The 18,781-nt window shown below is 48.9% G+C and overlaps 1 protein-coding gene across 9 annotated transcripts in view; it reads right to left on the bottom strand.

Moving 5' to 3' along the window:
- Positions 1–1,233: 1,233 nt before the first annotated feature.
- Positions 1,234–18,781, bottom strand: part of P2rx7 (purinergic receptor P2X 7) — a 42,458-nt gene continuing 24,910 nt past the window's right edge. Inside the window, exons 8-15 of one of the 9 annotated variants that reach the window (XR_015446224.1) lie at positions 18,629–18,765; positions 13,628–13,718; positions 12,109–12,174; positions 11,654–11,803; positions 9,912–10,013; positions 6,451–7,546; positions 4,829–5,076; positions 1,234–4,501 (exon numbers count right to left, since the gene is read on the bottom strand). Coding sequence is in view for 4 of the 9 variants with exons in the window: in XM_004843831.4 (XP_004843888.2) it covers positions 7,049–7,546; positions 9,912–10,013; positions 11,654–11,803; positions 12,109–12,174; positions 13,628–13,718; positions 18,629–18,765 (1,044 nt within the window). In the remaining 5 variants the exon portion in view is untranslated. Of the gene's footprint in view, positions 4,502–4,828; positions 5,077–5,298; positions 7,547–9,911; positions 10,014–11,653; positions 11,804–12,108; positions 12,175–13,627; positions 13,719–18,628; positions 18,766–18,781 lie in introns of those variants that run through there. The other 8 variants (XR_015446227.1, XR_015446223.1, XR_015446225.1 and 5 more) reach the window with 8 other exon arrangements.

Raw genomic sequence — 18,781 nt, 5'->3', positions numbered from 1 at the left:
ATCCTGTCTTCTACGTCTTCTATCCTGTCTCCCTGCTCTTTCTCTTGTAAAATGTTCTGCCCTCTCATTTTCCTGGGTTCCTGGCCACACTGGATATATTTTCCTAACAAGATTTGCTTCTGTGCATTAGGAGGGCACAAAGACATGATCAGCAGGTGACCGAGCCTACAGTGGAGACTCAGAGCAAAGTACAGAACTCTGCTAAAAAAAAAAAAAAGGACCTTTTTCTAATCACATAAAGAAATTTCCAAAAAATCTAGAAGCCTCAGAGTTGCCAAAGCATTAGTGGGCTCTTTTGCAAATCTGAGACATTGTGGTAAGCTGGTATGGTGGTAAACTCCTGTAATCCCAGCACTCTGGGAGGCTGAGGCAGGAGGATTGTGAATTTGAGCCCAGCCTGGGCAATTTAACAAGTCCCTGTCTCAGAGGGCTGAAGGTTCATCTCAGTGCAAATGCCCTGGGTTTAATTGCCAGTACAAAAATTAAAAAGTATCGTAAATATACATGACACAAAATTTACAGTTTTAACCCCTTTTAACAACATGGCAGCATTAAGTAAATTCAAGGTATCCTGCAACCATCACCACCCTCCATTTCTGGAACTTTAATCACTCTAAACAGACCTCTATGCCCAATGAGTAATAAGTCCCAGCCACCTTCCCTCCCACCTTTGGGCACTGCTCTTCTACTTTCTGCTTCTATGAATTTGCCTATTCTAGGTCATTCATATAAGTGAAATAATACAATATTTGTATATTATGTGTCTTGCTTATTTCACTCAGCATCCACAAGTTTTCAAGGTTCATCTGTTTTGTAGCAGAACCACATTCCTTTTTATGGCTAAATAATATTCCATTGTTTGGATAGACCACAGTTTTTTATGCATTCATCAGTGATGGATGGTTAGATTTCTCCCCACCTTTTGGTTATTGTCAATAATGTTGCTATGAACATTCCTGTACAACCATCTAGTTAACAGTCTGCCTTCCGTTCTTTAGGGTGTGGAATTGATGACTCATATGATAATTTTATCCTTTTACCTTTTGAGGAATGCCAAACCCAAGCATTAGAGTTTATAGTCAAAATCTATTTGTCATAACTAAGAAAAGGAAGAGCGGTATGACGACAGTCATGTGTCAGATCTGAATTACCCAAAACAAATCATAATAGGGAAAAACTGAAGAAAAAAAACTTTCAAGTTTGATTTCTGGATTTCAAGAAACGTCACTAAACTTTTCTGATATATTATTTATTTTGAGACAGAGTTTCAGTATGTAGTTCAGGCTGGCCTTGCACTCATGGCAATCCTCCTGCCTCAGCCTCCCCAGTGATGGGATCACAGGTGGGGGCCACCACGCCCAGTTTTGACATCTCTGAATGATTGACTTTGTGGTTGTCCAGGATGTGTTCCTGTGAGGAAGCACGCAGTTCTTTTTTTGAGGGGGGACTGGGGATCAAACTCAGGAACTTTGCGCTTGCAAAGCAGGTGGCGCCACTGAGCTAAATCCCTGGCCTGGAAGCAGGTAGTTCTTTGTCTCCTTAAACGTGTGTTTGGGGTAAAAGGTTTTTAATACATACTGTCTTTGCCAGGAAAAGCAAGCTCTAATTAAAGGCTCATATTCTCCTTGAGCAAGAAATGCCAGTGTGTTGTGTTCTGCCCTGAATCTGTGCATGTCGCTAACTGTCCTTCTGCGGCATCATTTTAAATAGCTTCACACTCTTCTGTAGAGTGACATAATTTATTTAACCAGGATCCTGCTGCTGGACTTAAAGGAATTTTTCCAAATTATTTTTCAGAGAATCTTCCCTTTCTTTCCATCACCTGTCCTCCCCTTTGACCCCAGAAGAATTCTAACCGATGTCCCTTCCCCAGGGCTTCTCCTTCTGTGTCCTTCATTCGTTTCCCTACACTCTCCGAGGCTTCTGTCACACAGCCTGTCTCACTGAAACCCTTTGTTTCGAGCCACACTCAGCCCGTTTTCCTCACACGGCTCATTCCCGGCGCCTGCTCAGTGCAGTCTGCAGACTGAACGGTAGAGACGGTGGAGACGGCGGTCGGGATGGGGGAGGAGGCGTGTCCTTTGCATTTCTGGCTTGGCAAATTAATCTGGGGGAAGGTGGTGCTGTGAACTTCTGCTCCGAGGTTCAGGAAGAGCATGTGGGGTGGGGTGGAGGAGCAGAGATAGTGCCATCTCTCTTGGAACTGCTTCTCTTTCTGTTTTTGCTTTGTTGGAGACACAGTAGTTCAGGCTGGCCTTGAACTCACGGGATCCTCCTGCCTCAGCCTCCCAAGTGCTGGGTTTACAGACGTGTACTTGGCTTCCTGCACCTGTTTGAGTGGCCTCTGAATTGTCAGAAACCTCTCCGGAGGGGGTCAACTCCGTCTGCGTGGAGCACAGCAGGGAGTCGTGGCACGGTCCCTATCGGGAGAGTAGCTAGCATCCGTGGACACAGGGTAAGCTGGCTGGGCCCTGTGCTGACAAGTAGCCCAGGCAGGGCTTAACTGGGAGGTCTGTGCCGTGTCCACTGCATTTCTATGCTGATGAAAGCACGTAAGGGACAACAAACCAAGATGAGTCCTTCTCATTACAAAGCTTTGTTAGAGGAAATAAAACCTAGACCCTGGCACCGCACCATGCTCCTCAGTCTCGCTCGGGGCCCTGCGGGAGCTGCCCTTACCCGGCCTCTCACTGTGGCGATGATTACTTGGCTAAAACTATGCGTCAGCTTGGCCGCAGCCTCCTCCTCCCCGGTCCGGAAGACTCGGGCACACGTGACCTGGAGAATTCATTCAGAAGGGCCCAGGGTGTCGGAAGAACAAAAGCTCCCCATAGATGGTCACTGATTTAGGAAACATGGCCCATAACCCCTGGGGAATGGAAGACAGGAATCGGGGAGATCACAGTAAAAGTACAAGGAGAGAGCGGCTCTAATCTGTTCAGAAGAGAAGGTGTCCAATCGGGGGACGCTCGGGGTCCCCAGGGTGATGACGGCCGCAAGTGGATGCTGGCTGAGAAACATCCAGGTCGCTTCCCGCTTCTCCTAGAGCTTTGTGCAGACAATGACTGTGGGCAGGAGTCAAGCCAAGCCTCTAATTAATTATTAATTAATTAATGTCCTTCCTTTCTCTCTTCCCTTCCCCCTTCTCTCCCTCTTTCCCTCCTTCACTCTTTTCTTTCTGGACCGCATCTCGCTCTGTACCTCAAGCTGGTCTCAAACTCCTGGGCTCAGGTGATTGTCCTGCCTCAGCCTCCTGTGTAGTTGCCACCATACCCGGCTATGAGCCTCTAATTTTTGAGGGCTATAGTTGTCCTTAATTAGGGGTGTTTTATTTTTTATTTTTTTATTTTTTGGTACCGGGGATTGAACTCAGGTCACTGCTTGCGCAGCAGGCGGCGAAACCACTGAGCTAAATCCCCAGCCCAGTTAAGGGTGTTTTAATCACTTCTCTGCTCACCAGCTAAGGAGATTCCAGCCCTGGGGTTACAGAGATGGCTAAACACGCAACACCCAGGAATCTGTCAAGTGCGTCCCCAGCTGGGGAGGAAGTCGCAGCAGACCAGGCAGGGCCACACGCGAGTGCATTCGGAGTGGCCAACTCTGGCGTCACGAGGGCGAGCGGATGGAGGTTGGTCAGGGTCAGGGAGGAACTGAGTTGCGCCTGCTCGAGCAGGAGAGTTTCCCCACGGGGCCCCCAGGCTCAGCCCCCAGGCGCAGCCCCGGGTTTAGGGTACCCCGGGGGCTCTGCTGACTCACAGCAACTCTGGATTGGCAATGCCCCAAATCAGGGCCCTTGGAAAGCCAGAGCTTTTCCTCCTTTTAACTCACTGCTGGGCTTTTTGTGACTTCCTAAGAGGAAGAGGAGGAGAGAAAGGAGAATCAGTTTATGTGGCTGTGTATTGGGGGCAAATGCTTCATGGATTAGTGAAATGGAAATGAAAGCGATGTCTACTGCTATTAATTTACTTTTCACACAGTGATCAGAATGAGCTTTTGAGAAGCTAGATCTTGCCAGGCGCCTGTCTAAACTCCGTGGCTGTCCACTGGTCAGACTCCCCTGTGGCCTGCAAGGCTCTGTGCAGTTTGGTCCCTTGCAAACTACTTATGGCATAGTCGAACGGGTCTTCTTTACATTCTTCAAACCTGCTATGCTTTTTCTGCCCCAGGACCTTTGCACGTGTCATTTGCTTTACCTAGAATGCTCTTCCCTCCCATGTTCACCTGGTTAACTAGTTCTTTCTCTTGAGGTTTTAGCTAAATTGTTTCTTTCTCTGAAGGATTTCTCTGGTCTCCCCGAATGGGTCAGATTCTCCGATTATGGGCTGCTGGAGCCCCATCTCCCTCCTTCATCATGCTGCTCATCACATGTTGCAGGCTTACATCTGCTTGAATCATTTGATTACTGTCCATCTTCATGTATTTCCTGCTGCCCTATCTGTCATTAGTCTCCAGTGGTTGTCTCTGTATTTGTTGAATAAATGAACTGTGATTTGGGGACCTTCTGAAAAAAAAGGAATTAAAGAGAAGACTTAAATTATACACCATTTTTTAAAATTGCCAAAACAGTCATGTTAAGAATACCTACACTGCTAACATAGAGTCAGGAAGGATTTAAAAGACAGTTCCATTTAGAGAGAGAAACAAAAGTCCATGACGGGTTCTCCATGACATCAGCTGGTGGCCAGCAGGAAAGCGGCTTCCCTTTTGACATAGTGGGGACGGGGAATTCTGCGGCTACCATAACAGGAGGACTCGAGAAAGCGGATCCCACAAGATGAAAGCAAGAACACAGATAGATCCCTGTTACTGAAGGAAGGGCGGGCGTCACCTCTGCCCAGGGCCTCGTGGGTAGGGAAGCGGCGGAGGAGCCAGTGATGACTTGCTCTTCCCAGTTCTGACTCCGCCTGGGGGCTTGACAAGGCGACAGGAACACACAGGCAGTAAGGTACCAAAAATAAGGGTCCAGAGGCTCAGAGACCATCAGAACCCAGACCTGTAGCTGTTACACAGAATCCTCAGGGTAAAAAATTACAATACTGAAGAAGTCATACATCGTCCACTTTGGGGAAAATATCTCTGAAAAAGTAGTAAAAAATGAAAATTCAGACTGGCACAGTTAACCTGATTCCTGAGTGTAAAGCCAGATAAAACCCTAGGTCTAAAAGAGAAGGGTTTGCTGGGTGCAGTGGCGCATGCCTGTAATCTCAGCACTCGGGAGGCTGAGGCAGGAGGATGGCCATGAGTTCAAGGCCAGCCTGGGCTACATCCCTGTCTCAAAAAAAAAAAAAAGAAAAGAAAGAAAGAAACAAAAGGGTTTTATTCATGCTTTAAAAATTATTTTACAAGAGCTGGGGATTTAGTTCAGTGGTTCCAGCGCCTGCCTCAAAAGTGCAAGGTCCCGAGTTCGATCTCCCGTACCAAAAAAACAAAAACCCCAAAAAAACCCAAAATTATTTTACATTAATACAGTAGAAAGCTGCTTGTTTGCAACAATTATTAAAGTGGTAAAGTTATCAAACTAAGCACCAGGGTGCATGCTTATAATCCTGCTACTCAGTAGGCTGAAGCAGAAAGATTATGAGGTTTAAGGCCAGCCTAGGGAACTTAGTGAAACCCTGTCTCGATGTAAAAAATAAGGATGTAGCTCAGTGGTAGGGTGCTCAGCCAGCCTGTAGCAGCCCCTGAGTTCAACCCTAGTACTGTAGCAAATAAGTCTTGGAGGAAATATTTTACAACTCCCACATCGTCAGTCACAGTATGCAGTATTATTCATTGTTGTCTCTGTTTATTCTTTGAAATGGTTGGTTTTTTATTTGGTACCGGGGATTGAACTCAGGACCTTGCACTTGCGAGGCAGGGGGCAGAACCACTGAGCTAAATCCCTGGCCCCCCAAATGACTGTTGTTTAGAAAGAGCCAACTCTAGTGACAAAGGCATGAAGAGAAATTCTGAGTTAGGGCCCACACCCAGGCCCCGTCGAGTCCATGTTCCTAGCGCCTGGCGCACAGGGACAGGGAGGCTGGGGTGCGGTTGTTCTATACTCAGCTTCAGGTGGGACCACTGGGACCGGGCCGCAGGCCAAATCGAGGTAAAGGCACAGAGGGGCCCTGGGCCCGCATGGAGGGTGGGAAGGTACTGAGTGAGCCGAAGTCAGGCTTGCTGGCTTCCGGGGCTCCTTTGTGGGTCACCTGACTGGGTCTGCAGCCCCTCAGAGCTGTCTAGTGGAGAGCTAAGCTCCTGAGGGGTCTCTAGGTCCCTCTCTGAGTCCCCATGGGTGAGCTTGTTGTCTGCCCCAGAACCCAGCGACCCGAGACAGCTACCCTGCTGTCCAGGTTGACCGGGCAGTTGTCACTCGGGGCACCACCCAAAGTGGCCCAGGGGTGGTGACAGGCCTGGGCGGCATAAGAGCCAGGCTGGCAGCATCCACCTCAGGATGATGGTGACTCTTACCAGGCCCTGCTTCCCCTCAGCAAGAGCGCCAAGGGGCAGGAAGGGGGAGTTCCAGCCTCTCGAGTCCGAGACCCGAGGCGACACTGTGTCACTTCCACTACTGGATAAAGCCACCAGAGTGGCCCATACTCGGGTCCTGAGGGACAAGTGTCAGGTCCATGGCCACCTGTGGCCGTCCACACCTCTAGGCAGTCCCTGTTCCAGGACGGACGTCCTCTCCTCCCCGAGCTCGAGGTGAGACGCCGGATCTCGAAGCTCTGGCACTGACAAGATCCAGACCCTGTCATCGGTCCTCATGAAGGCTCTGGGCCGGGGCACGGGCAGTGAGGAGACAGAGGTGTAGACAATGACGACCGAGGGTCGCAGGGCCTCCTAGGGACAGGACTGAGACTGAAATCTGCATCCCTTGGCCCCATCCCTGCAGAGGGTCTGCCAGGTGGGCTGGTGGTGGCTGCCATGAGTCACTCTGGCCCGGACACTGCCAAGCTGTAGGAGAGGATGGCGAATTGCCCTTGGGCTGGGCGTGGTCCCTGTCTGAGCAGTGAAGCTCAGATGCGCGCAGTGGGGACCCTCAGGTGGCTGCCTCGGTCCCACACAGTTAGTAGGGCCGCCGGAAGCCACTGTACTGGCCCTGGCTCTTGGGGAACTCCCTGCGGATCCGCCAGCGGCAGCAGCTGGGCAGGATGCCGAAGTCGGCTGCGTCCCGGGAGCCAAAGCGCCAGGCGGCATAGCACCGGTAGGCGCAGTGTCGCAGCCGGCTGTTGGTGGCCTCCTCGTCCAGCGCCAGCAAGGGCTCCTGGTAGAGCAGCAGCTGCTGCAGGGCAGGGCGGGACAGCACCAGGCTCCCGAAGAGCTCAGAGGTGGTGATGCAGGGCCCTGGCCCGCGCCGGCAGCACAGCTCCTCCAGGCACTTGTGGTGCTTGGGGAGTCGGGAGGCGAGGCAGTTTCCACAGTGGCACCAGCCTGGGCTGTCCCCACACCCAGGGGTCCCCGCCCCCCGAAGCGGCTGCATCTCCTCTGGGTGTCCAGGGGCTGGGGCTGGATCCGGGAGAGGCCAGGGCAGCTTGGCCAGGTGTGTGAAGTCCATCGGGGGCCTCTGAAAACACATGCAAAGCCATCAGCAGTGACAAGCCCTGGGTTCCGGGCTTTCATTTCCTTAGCTTTTAAAGCAGCACTTAATGTTCTAGTGATGACGGCAACTATTGGCTTGTATTTAAGCCCCTTAAGCCTTTGCAGAACCTTGGCTCCGATGTCCTTGTCTCCATTTTACAGATTTGGAAAATGAAATTTGGAAAAGCCAGGCTTGCATTCGGACGTCACCTCCTGCCCCGGCCTCCTCCTCCCTCGCTCACAGCTCCCTCCACACCAGGGCACCCTCCCTTCTCTAGAGGGCTCAGCGCCCTGAACGACCTGCCAGATCTGTGTATGGTCACTCTCTGACGACTCTTCTTCTGGAGGAAGCCAGGGCCTGCTCTGCTTTTTTTTTTTTAGACAGGGTCTCGTTATGTAGTATGGCTTTGAATTCATTATGCAGCCCAAGCTGGCCTCCAACTGGAGGCAATCCTCCTGCCTCAGCCTCCCGAGTGCTAGGATTACAGGTATGCACCACCAGCCAGGTATAATGAGGTCACATCCGGCTCCATCTGCTTTGTTTACTGCTGGATCCCTAGTGCCCAGGCCAGTGGCCAGGACACAGCGGATAGTAAATATTTGTTCTCTGCTGCCATGTCTGTTTGTTATATTCCAAGGGAGGTGGCCATAATTTCATTGCCACATCTGTTCTTTGTGATATATACCTCATTCACTAGACAAATAAGACCTGAGTTGAGTACATTAGAAACTGAGCTCTACTGTCTCAGATATTGCTTTTCTTTTTTCTTTTTGCTGTACCGGGGATGGAACTCAGGACCTTGCACTTGTGAGGAAGGCACGGTGCCACTGAGTTACATCCCCAACCTGTGCTGTTTTTTGTTTTAGGTAGCATTTTGTTTACATAAGGAACTGATCTTCCATAGAGAAGCCCTGGAGTCTAAAATTGTCACAATTAATTTATTTGTGTCTTCTTTTTCTTGTTTTGACAATAAAAATCCTTACTACTTTCTCAAAAAAAAACAAAAAGAAAGAAAAGAAACTGAATTCTTGGGCCAGGGATTTAGCTCAGTGGCTCCAGCACCTGCCTTGAAAGCACAAGGTCCTGAGTTCAAAGCCCGGTACCAAAAAAAAGAAAAAGAAATTGAGTTCTTTCGTATGAATGTTCACAACCCCACCATTGATAATAGATGAAAGGTGGAAAAGACCCACATATTCATCAACTGATGCATGAGTAAACAAAGTATAGTGGACCCTTAAGTTACGATCAGCCCGACATACGAACAACTTGGGTTATGACTGGAATTTGAGTTTTAACTTATGATCAAAGTCTTGAGTTATGGCCACTTGTGATTCCAGATGGTCTCAGATACAGATTTAACCCTTACAGAGCTCTGGAAGAAGCATTACAGCATCCTTTCCTGTGTGGATTCACTGAGAAATCCTGGGCCAATGTCTCTCTAAGGACACTGAGATCTCCCTGTGTACAGGAGAGAGACTTTGAAGGCTGTGTAGAGGAACCTGAGCCTTCACTTGACCAACCTGAGTTATAACCAGCCCTTAGGAATGAACTGAATTTATAAGTCAAGGGTCCACTGTATGATCTATCCCCGTCATGGAATATTAGTCAGCCACAAAAAGGAAGCTATCACAGCTAGGGAGAGTGTGAATGAGGACCAGCACTTGGAGCACTGTTGGTTGGAACATATACCCGTTTCAGGACTCAGCACTTCCACCCTGAGGTGATTGATCACCCAACAGATGCCAGATGTTTACATCTCAGCATCACTGGTATTAGCCTCGAACTAGAAACTGCACAAACGTTCACTGACAGTAGAATGGATAAATAAGCTAGAAATAATACAGATAGTGACAATGAACTTTTGTAATACATGATGTCATGGATAACTCACAAAAACAATACTGAGTGAAAAGAGCCAGCTATTCCAATAAGTATATACTGAGAATTTAAGCATATTTAGTTTTCATAAAATTCTAGAAAAAGTAAAACTAATCTTGGATACAGCATGATGACTACTTTTAAAGAAGGGTAGCAACTAGACTGGGACATGAGAGGGACTTCTGCTAGGAATAGTCTCTCTCTTTTTTTTTTTTTTCCGGAAGAGCTGGCATTGATCCCAGGGCTTTGTGGATAGCAGACAAGAGCTCTACCAAGCCCCCCTCAGCCCAGGACATTCCATTTTTAAATCTGGGTGCCAGTTACATGAGTATGTTTGCTTTATTAAAATTCATCAGTGGTGGCTGGGGATTTAGCTCAGTGGTTTCGCCGCCTGCTGCGCAAGCGCAAGGACCTGAGTTCGATCCCCGGTACCAAAATAAATAAATAAATAAGACTAAATATTTTAACTTACTGGGATTTTTTGGCCCTTGACATCTTGCAGGCTTTTCCCGAGTAGCTGCTGGTCCACCATCCGAATGTGAGGTTCATCCACAAAGGACACGTACTTTAATGTCTGGTGAAAGGAAATGAAAAAGCTCATCTGTTTTTGTACAGAATTAACAAGCATTGCCTATCTAAGCAATGACAACTGCTGTTCCCATTTACTGGGCGACACACTGTTGAACAAACTACCCCAAATCCTGAGGTTTCTGAGTCTGAGAGTAAACCGGAAGGGGAACCCCAAGTACCGTGAGCTATCGCCTCAGGGGACACAGCCACCGCCTCAAGTCTGTGGGTCCCTGAGCTCTGGGAAACTTTCCTTTGTGTTTTCTCTCTATTTCAGGTACTTCTGGTTCAGTATCCCAAAGAGCTATGGTATTGCAGCTAAACTGTCATATGTTGGCTGAATTTCACCCCACCTTGGGCCATAAAACGATAATTAGTTTTAGTTGCAAAGGTGAACTTTTACTTCAGTTGTGAACATGCAGACAGTGCACAATGACTTGTGCATTCAGCCACTGGAGGAGGGCAGGAATGTCCTTGCATGAAGGAAAGACAAGGGCGCCCTCTCTATTTTTAGGGACCAGAGATTTCTCCTTGGGTGACAGCGTGGAGTTGAGTGTAGCAGACCTGTTTGATAAAGGCCAAATTCATCAAATCGAAACATAGAGATAAGGCTCAAGTTCCCTGTGACTACAACCACTGACCCCACTTTTGTGTATACATATGCACACCCGCGCGTGTGTGTAAGTAAACTTTTTTTTTTTGTACTGGGGATCGAACTCGGGTCCTTGCGCTTGCGCAGCAGGCGGCGAAACCACTGAGCTAAATTCCTGGCCCCATGTGTGATAACATGTAGTGAATATATAGTATTAGTTTATGGGTCTATTTTTGAACAAATGCCATACATAATTGTTCTTCTATTTGCTTTTCTTCCCTCTCAAAAATATATCTTCGATAGCTGCCCATGCCAGCACGTATATCTTAGCAGCTGTGAACATGGATTCTGAGCCCAGTCTGCCTGAATTGAGATTTCAGCTCTACCACTCACTACTGTATGACTTTGAGCAAATATCTTTCCTGTGCCTTGATTTTCTTATAGACAAACAGGACAATAGTAATGCCTATTTTGAGACAGGGTCTCTTGAACTTGTGAGGATCCTCCTGCCTCAGCCTCCCGAGTGCTGGGATCACAGGCATGTGCCATCACGCTTATCTGAAGGGCTGTTTTGAAGAGTAAATGAGTTAATATAGACAAAGCACTCAGAAATGCTATAGAAATGTTTGTTTTTATTGCTATCTGCCTCATTCTTTGAGATGGGTTCCTGGTGTTCCCTGCTCTGGGTTTATCATAGTTTCAACATTCACCGAGAGGAAATCTGGGTGCATGCTGTTTTTCCCTGTTGGTAATCATTTATGAATTAGTAATCTAACCAACAACACTGCAGTGAACATCTGGACACCCGTGCTGCTCGAGAACTCGCCCGAGGCTTCCTGGGGAGGACCGAGTGGAAATATCAGACAACAGCACGACCAGTTCAGTCACTGCGAAGCACTCCAATGTCATTACACTGGTTTTTCCTTTCTGGCTGTGCCGGCTTCATCAATAACTGGGTGCTCCGGAGCTCGTCCCGTGCCCTGGGCCCGATCTGTACACATCCCTCTGCCGTCTGACCGGGTCTGGGGGTGTCCAGGGCCGGCTCAGCGCCTTACCCGCTTGGGCTCCACAACGGCCTCGCACTTCTTCTGATAGTAGTACTCATTGGCTGCACAGGGCTCGCAGCACGTGCAGCGGGGGTAGATGTGCGACCGGCAGAGGGCGCTCGAGTAGGTGTTGATGAGAAAGTCGATGAACACGGTGGCCTGGGGAAACCCAGACCAGCGAGTGGTAGTGAAAGTTCTTTTTGAATATATATAGATATATACTTTTGGGTTTGTTTTTTTTTCGTGGGACTAGGGATTAAACCTAGGGCACTCTACCTCTGAGCTATGCCCCCAGTCCTTTTTTTTTTTTTTTTGAGACAGGGTCTTACCAAGTTCCTAGGCTAGCCTCGAGCTTTCAGTGGCCTTCTGCCTCAGCCTCCCAGAGTGCTGGGATCACAGGTGTGGATCACCATTCCTGGCTTTCCATATCACTTTCTTAAAGCATGGGAAAGGGAATCTCTTACCAAACCGAAGTAGGAAAGGGTAGATCCAATGTACACAATCAAATTGATAATGTCAAATTTTCCTCCCTGGAAGCAGAGCAGAATAAGTTACCAAGTTGAATTCAGAGCCCCGCTCTTTTGTTCTAACATCCGGTTGTCGGTCCTGGCATGAAGCAAGCCTGGTGCTCACCACTGCGGAGACCATGGGACTCTCGGTGTGACCCTCTTGTCCTGTTTCTGCCATCCAGGCTGTGTCTGGGCCTATGAACTAACTTACTTTCCTTCCTTCCTTCCTTCCTTCTTTCTTTAGATTTTTTTTTTTTTGGAGACAGTGTCTTGCTATGTAGTTCAGGCTGGCCTTGAACTCATTCTATAGCCCAGGCTGTCCTTGAACTTGCAGCAATCCTCCTGCCTCAGCCTCCTGAGTGCTGAGATTATAGGCATGCACCAGCGCACCGAGCTCCCTTGGACATTCTAAACAAAGAAGCACGTTAAGTGGGGAACCACTGAAGGATGGCTGTTTTCCATCAAGGTGAGGGTTTCTGGCGGCCTTGCCCGGAAGTGGTGTGAGGGTGCTGGGAGCCAAGGGAGAGAGCCCTGCATGAATCCCTCGACTCTCTGTGGCTTTCAAGCCCCTTGGCTACATCTCATTAGTGTGTGTGCTGCAGGAACAATGTTACCTAAGTCCTGTGCTGTTGAACGGGGTCCCGTGGGCACCCTGCCCTTCCTCCTCCTCCTGGGGACAGTTCTGTGGTTCAGGGGTCCGGGCTGGCCCACTACCAGCCATGGGGCCTATGGTGTGACCTGGTCGCAGTGACTGATGCACCAGGCGGCACCTGGCACCACTGAGCTGCCACAGCCGAGGGTTCTGCCTGAGCCTCTGCTGAAACTTCTGACACACAGGATCCTCTTGTCACTGAGGCTGCTAAAGTGGTCAGGTGTCAGGGGCTGCCTGATCCCACCAGGCCGAGGTGGCCACCTGAGAACAGGGCCCAGGCAGGGGAACAGATGTGAGACAGAGGGGCAGATCCTGGATGAGGCTGGAAACGCCTGGATCCAGCCATGCCTGAAATCTGAAGTTATCCCTGAACTTTTCAATTATGTCAACAACAACAACAAAACCTTTTTTTTTTTTTGGTACTGGGGATTGAACTCGGGTCCTTGTGCTTGCAAGGCAGGCAGCGGAACCACTGAGCTAAATCCCTGGCCCAACAAAAACGTTTTTCCCAAGTCAATTTGAGTTGGATTCTGTGACCTACAAGCTATTTTGAAGAGGGATTTCCTTTCTTTTCTCTCTCTCTCTCTCTCTCTCTCTCTCTCTCTCTCTCTCTCTCTCTCTCTCCTCTAGAACATTTTAAAAGCTGGAATATTAGAATTTTTCCCCAATCTGCATCCTCTCCGGATGGCTCGTTTCTGGACAAGATCCCAGGGACTATGACCATCTACAACTGTGACCCAAAGGACGCACTTGGAGTCCCTGCAACAATAATCAGGGCCCAGCCATCGAGCAGAGGAGCCCGGGCTGGAAAGTGAGACTCACCGTGCCAAAAACCAGGATGTCAAAACGTATCCCGAAGACTTTTATCAGAGTTCGTTTTTCAACATTATTTTCCCTGTAGTACTTGGCATATCTGCAGGAGGAAAAGGATCCATATTTACCTCCCTCTCTTTGAAAGTGCTGACACTTTATGGAAAGGAAAACCAAGCCAGTAGCCAAGCCTGTCTCCTTGTCTCCCTTCTAGGTCAGCTGTGATTGGCAGAGGGTGAAACACAACCCAATTACTCTCTGCCCACTAGGACCAGAGAGCGTCCCCGTGTCGCCTCCTCCACTTCCGTCATCACAGTGGTGGGAGACTGGCTTTCAGTTTAACATCTTCCCTCCGGCCTGAACCACTGAGGGTACACATGTGACTGTCCCATTGGGTGGCTGGCACAGCTGGCAGTACAGGAGGCATGGTCAGTCACGCGTGTACTGCCAGCTCTTCAAGCCACCCAGCAGTGAGACATACAGATTACAGCCCCACTGTGAACATGTGAAGATGAAAAGGAACAGAAGTTTAACCAATGGAGATTTATAATAAGCAAAGGGATTTTTTAAAAAAACTTTAAGCAATGTGATTATTTAAGAAGGATAAATAGGTTTGGACTCTAGAACAAAGTAAAGGAGTAGGGGAAGGATGGATGAATTTTAGATACCAGTTATGGGGTTGGGGTGGGGATGGGTGTACCTCAGCAATCTGTCCTAACTGTGCTTGCTTGTTTTTTTTTTCTTTTTTTCTTTTTAAGACAGAGTCTCACTATGTAATTCAGGCTGGCCTTGAACTCATTATGTAGCCCAGGCTGGCCTCGAACTCTTGGCAATCCTCCTGCCTCAGCCTCTGCAGTGCTGGGATTACCAGCATGCATCACCACACCCAGCAAATGTCTCAAAATTTAAAGCATTGTGCAGGCCTAAACAAGTCAGTGAAAATTAAAAACTCTGTTTCAAGGGTTGCTTGCTGTTTTAATGCTGCTTTGAGTAAAATGTAAAAGAAACCTGACTACTTCAGCCAACTGCTCCAGAAGTCAGTGAGAAGCAGGGCATGGTGGTGTGTGCCTGTAATCCTAGCATTTGGGAGGCTGAAGCAGGAGGATCAGCGTGAGTTCCAGGCCAGTCTAATTGTATAGCAAGACCCTGTCTCAAAAAAAAAAAAAAATGTCAGTGACGAGGCCAGCAAGAGGGCTAGGAAGCTCGCAGCCTAAATGTAGGACAACATGCAGTCAGGTGAAACAGCCGGGAGGAAGCTCATTGGGCCACCAGACGATACAGCCCTGACCAGAGCTCTGACTCCCCAGGGACCTTGCTAAGTGCAGATTTTCCTTCAGTGCTGCATCAGGCCAAGCTCACAGGCGAGACCCACGATATGAGGCTCAAGAGTCCAGATCAGTGGCTGTCACTGAGTGAGCAGCAGGTCCCCCGGAGGCTGTGAAAACACAGATGCCTGGGCCCCACCCTGAGACTGTCCAACTCGGTCCATCCAAGGGCCCCAGAATGTGCATTCCTAGGTCCCCACGTGATGTGGACCATCGGTCTAGACCATAAATACTAAAATGCTTTCCAAATTGCTTCCCAGGGCTCCTGTCTGTGGTTTTCTTCTTCTCCTTTTTTTTTTTCCCCTTCATCTTTTTGAGACATGTTTCACTATGTAGTGCAGGCTGGCCTTGAACTCGCTGTGGAGCCCCAGTTCCCTTGAACATGTAGAGATCCATCTGCCTCAGCCTCTTGAGTGCTTGGATTACAGTGTACCACTGCACCCAGCTATGTTCTTAACTTGGAAAGCACCACCCTTAGGAGAGGGAGTGATGCTGTTGGGGTCCTTCTCCCTGCCTGGAGAGGCCTTCCCTATCATGCCATCTTGCTGGATTTTCTTCACAGCACGTATCGGAAATAGCCTAGTTGAATCTGTCTGTTTGTTCTATTGAAGTATAATTTACATGTATTAAAGCGTACCAGTTCTAAGTGAGTTTTGACAAATAACTCCCCCATATAACCCAAATCTCCTGAGCTCAGAGCATCCCATCACCCCACAGCCCTCTTTCACACTCCTTTCTGCTTAGCTCCTTGCCACCCACCCAGCCCAGCTGCCTCTGTTCTGCCTCCTTCACTGTAGACGACCAGCTCTGGCTGTTCTCAAACTTCATCTGAACGACTCCAAGTAGTCTGGACTCATCCTTCCCGCTGCCTGATGTCCCAGGGACTGGCTCATCTATGTCGTGGCTGTGTCCATAGTTTGTTCCTTTTTATTTATACCAAGGAGTCTTTTCCTGTGTAAATGTACCAGACTTTCTCTGTTCACCGGTTGATGGACATTTGGGTTGTTTCTGGTTTTCAGCTGTTTTGTTTTTTGGTTTTTTTTGGTACCCGGGATCGAACTCGGGTCCTTGAGCTTGTGCAGCAGACAGTGAAACCACTGAGCTAAATCCCCAGCCCTTCAGCTGTTCGGAATAAGACTTCTATGAATATTGGCACTGGAGTCTTTGTGTGGTCATGTATTTTCATTTTTCTTGGGTAAATACCTAAGGCGGAATTGTGGGGTTTTTGGATTATGGGGTAGATGTGTATTTGATTTTATAGGAAACTTCTCAGCAGCTCCCTAATGTGCCTGTATCATTTTACATATCCTCCAGGGATGCAGGAGAGTTTCAGTTGTTCATCTCCTTGCCAACATTCAGAATTGCCAGTCCTTAAACATTTTAGGTGGATATGGTGATGAATACCTGTAATCCCACACTTGGGAGGCTGAGGCAGGAGGATCATTGTGAGTTAAAGGCCAGCCGAATCCACATAGTGAGTTCAAGGCCAGCCTAAACTACCTAGTGAGACCCTGTCTCAAAAAAAATCACAACAAACAAAAGAAAAAAACCCCAAAAGTAAAAAATCCAATGGTGTTCGAGCCAAATATGTTCAGTAGAAACCACACTTGGATTTTTTTCTTTTCTTTTTTCCAGTAGTGGGGATTGAACGGAGGAAACTGTGAGCTACATCCCCAGCCCTTTTTATTTAATTCAAAACAAGGTCTCACTAAGTTGCCCAGGCTATCTTGGAACTTTTGATCCTCCTGCCTCAGCCTCTCAAGTAGCTGAGTTTACAGGTGTGCACCATCACACCTGGGTCACACTTCTGATTTTGAATTATGATATTTTCCTGGGCTAGCAAGATGCTGTCTTTTGGTGCTGGGCAGTGGCATCGCACTGCAGCTGCCAGTCAGCAGCCTGGTCATGAGAGGGAACACTCACTGCTCAACCCTGTGCTGTTTCTAAGTGAGGGTATGCAGAAGGCTGCACTGATTCCATGTGGTCTGCACCTGGGACGTCTCAGCTTGTGACCCCGAAGTGAGCTGAGGGGGAGCTGTACGGAGGGCCCTGTCGTGCTACAGGCATGGAGAAGCCGAAGACAAATAGTGGGGGGTGCATCTCAGTGGTAGAGCCCTTGCCTTGTATGTATGAGGCCCCGGATTTGGTTCCCAGCAACACACACACACACACACTCACACTCACACTCATGGTACTGAACTCCAAGCAAGAAAGGACACTTTTTCGGGTACTACATGGGGAGTAGGGACGGCAGTCCTGAGACCCTCAGGGAGTCCCCGAGCCACATCTACCTCTGAGCAGCAGGAGGGACTGGGGCCTTGGGAACCCTCACTGCAAGGGAGAAGGAAGTGGGTTCTTCAGCAGAGTGAGCAAATCCCAAGCTCAGGAATTAAACTACAGACCTGCTTACAGTGGGCAAGTGCCACGCAATCCCAGCAGGAAGGACTACAGGATACATTCTCCCTCCAGGGAAATGCTTCCACCCTTTCACAGGCAGGGCTTTGCCTGAGCTCAATCCTGCTGCAGATGCACCGCCAATAGATGGTCCAGTACCCACGGTGGGAAACTGCACGGCGGCTACTTCAGATAATGGGCCAGTGTGGACGGAATTCTATAGGGAGCAGACAAGAGGAGGAGGCTCCATACAGCCAGAGCAGAATGCACAGAACTTCATGGCTTTTTTTTTTCTTTCTTTTTTTTTTTTTTTGGTGTCGGGGATCGAACTCAGGACCTTGCGCTTGCAAGGCAGGCAGCAGAACCACTGAGCTAAATCCCCAGCCCATGAAGTTCATGGTTTTGAATAAAACCACATACAAAATCTTAGAAATAAAGATATCACCATAGGTTGAGACAGGGTCTCGCTATGTAGTCCAGGCTGGCTCCAGACAGTGATCCTCCTGTCTCAGCCTCCTGAGTGCTAGTATCACAGGCATGCACCACCTCACCCAGCATACAAATTTTCAATTTGGAGGAGGAATAAGTGAGAAAGTCTTGAGATAAAAGGGGAAGAGTATGTTTTGGGGTCAGGGTGATCTGGGTTGGAATTAGGACTCTTAGTTGTGGGTCTTGGGCAAATCATCGAACTGTTCCCAGCTTAAACCAGGAGCACTAATAGCTACCGTCCAGGGTTGCAGGGAGATTTAGAGTAGCTGCGTAGCTGGTATGTAGAAGGCCCTCCCCAAACTGCAGTAATCATCAGTACTAGTACATCAGTACTGAATGCTAGGGTCACAAATGTGATGGCCCCAGAGTATGTTAAGTGCCCTTTTTTTTTCTTTTTTTTGGTACCGGGGATCGAACCCGGGTCCTTGCACTTGCGTAGCAGACGGCGAAACCACTGAGCTAAATCCCTGGCCCAAGTGCCCTTGGTATTAAAAAAAGAAAGACAGAATACCAGAGCGTGTGACAGGGTCTCACGTGAGCCTCGGGAGAGAACTGGTGTAGGACGAGGGACGCGGGGCCCCGCTTGCCATAATCTCAAGGCTCAGGAATTGTGAGCGAGTTTTTTCCTCCCTTGTGCTTTTCTCTTTTCCAAGTTTTGTTTCTCTCTTACCAAGACCGTTTGTTTCGTTCCCTCAGGAAGCCAAACGGATGTTTGTGACACCCGGGGGTGCGGTTCAGACAGGCCTGGGCCCCCCAGCCCTACCTGGGCCAGCTGCTCAGCGAGTCTGACCCAGAGAGCTGTTACCTGAAGTTGTAGCCCGGGTACAAGGACTCGTTGGCGGTCTTGTCATCAAGGCGACGGAAGCTGTACTTGGGGCGGCAGTGATGGGACCACCCGTCCAGGTTGCAGTCCCAGTAGATCTCGATGCCCATGATTCCTCCCTGGGGTGTGGGAGCC

This window comes from Heterocephalus glaber, unplaced genomic scaffold, assembly GCF_053883595.1.
Source record: "Heterocephalus glaber isolate CG9 unplaced genomic scaffold, H.glaber_assembly_v1.0 deba00001687, whole genome shotgun sequence".
NCBI classification, from domain to species: Eukaryota; Metazoa; Chordata; class Mammalia; order Rodentia; family Bathyergidae; genus Heterocephalus; species Heterocephalus glaber.
Note: the sequence above shows the minus strand (reverse complement) of the source record. Positions and strands in the feature narration are given on the sequence as shown.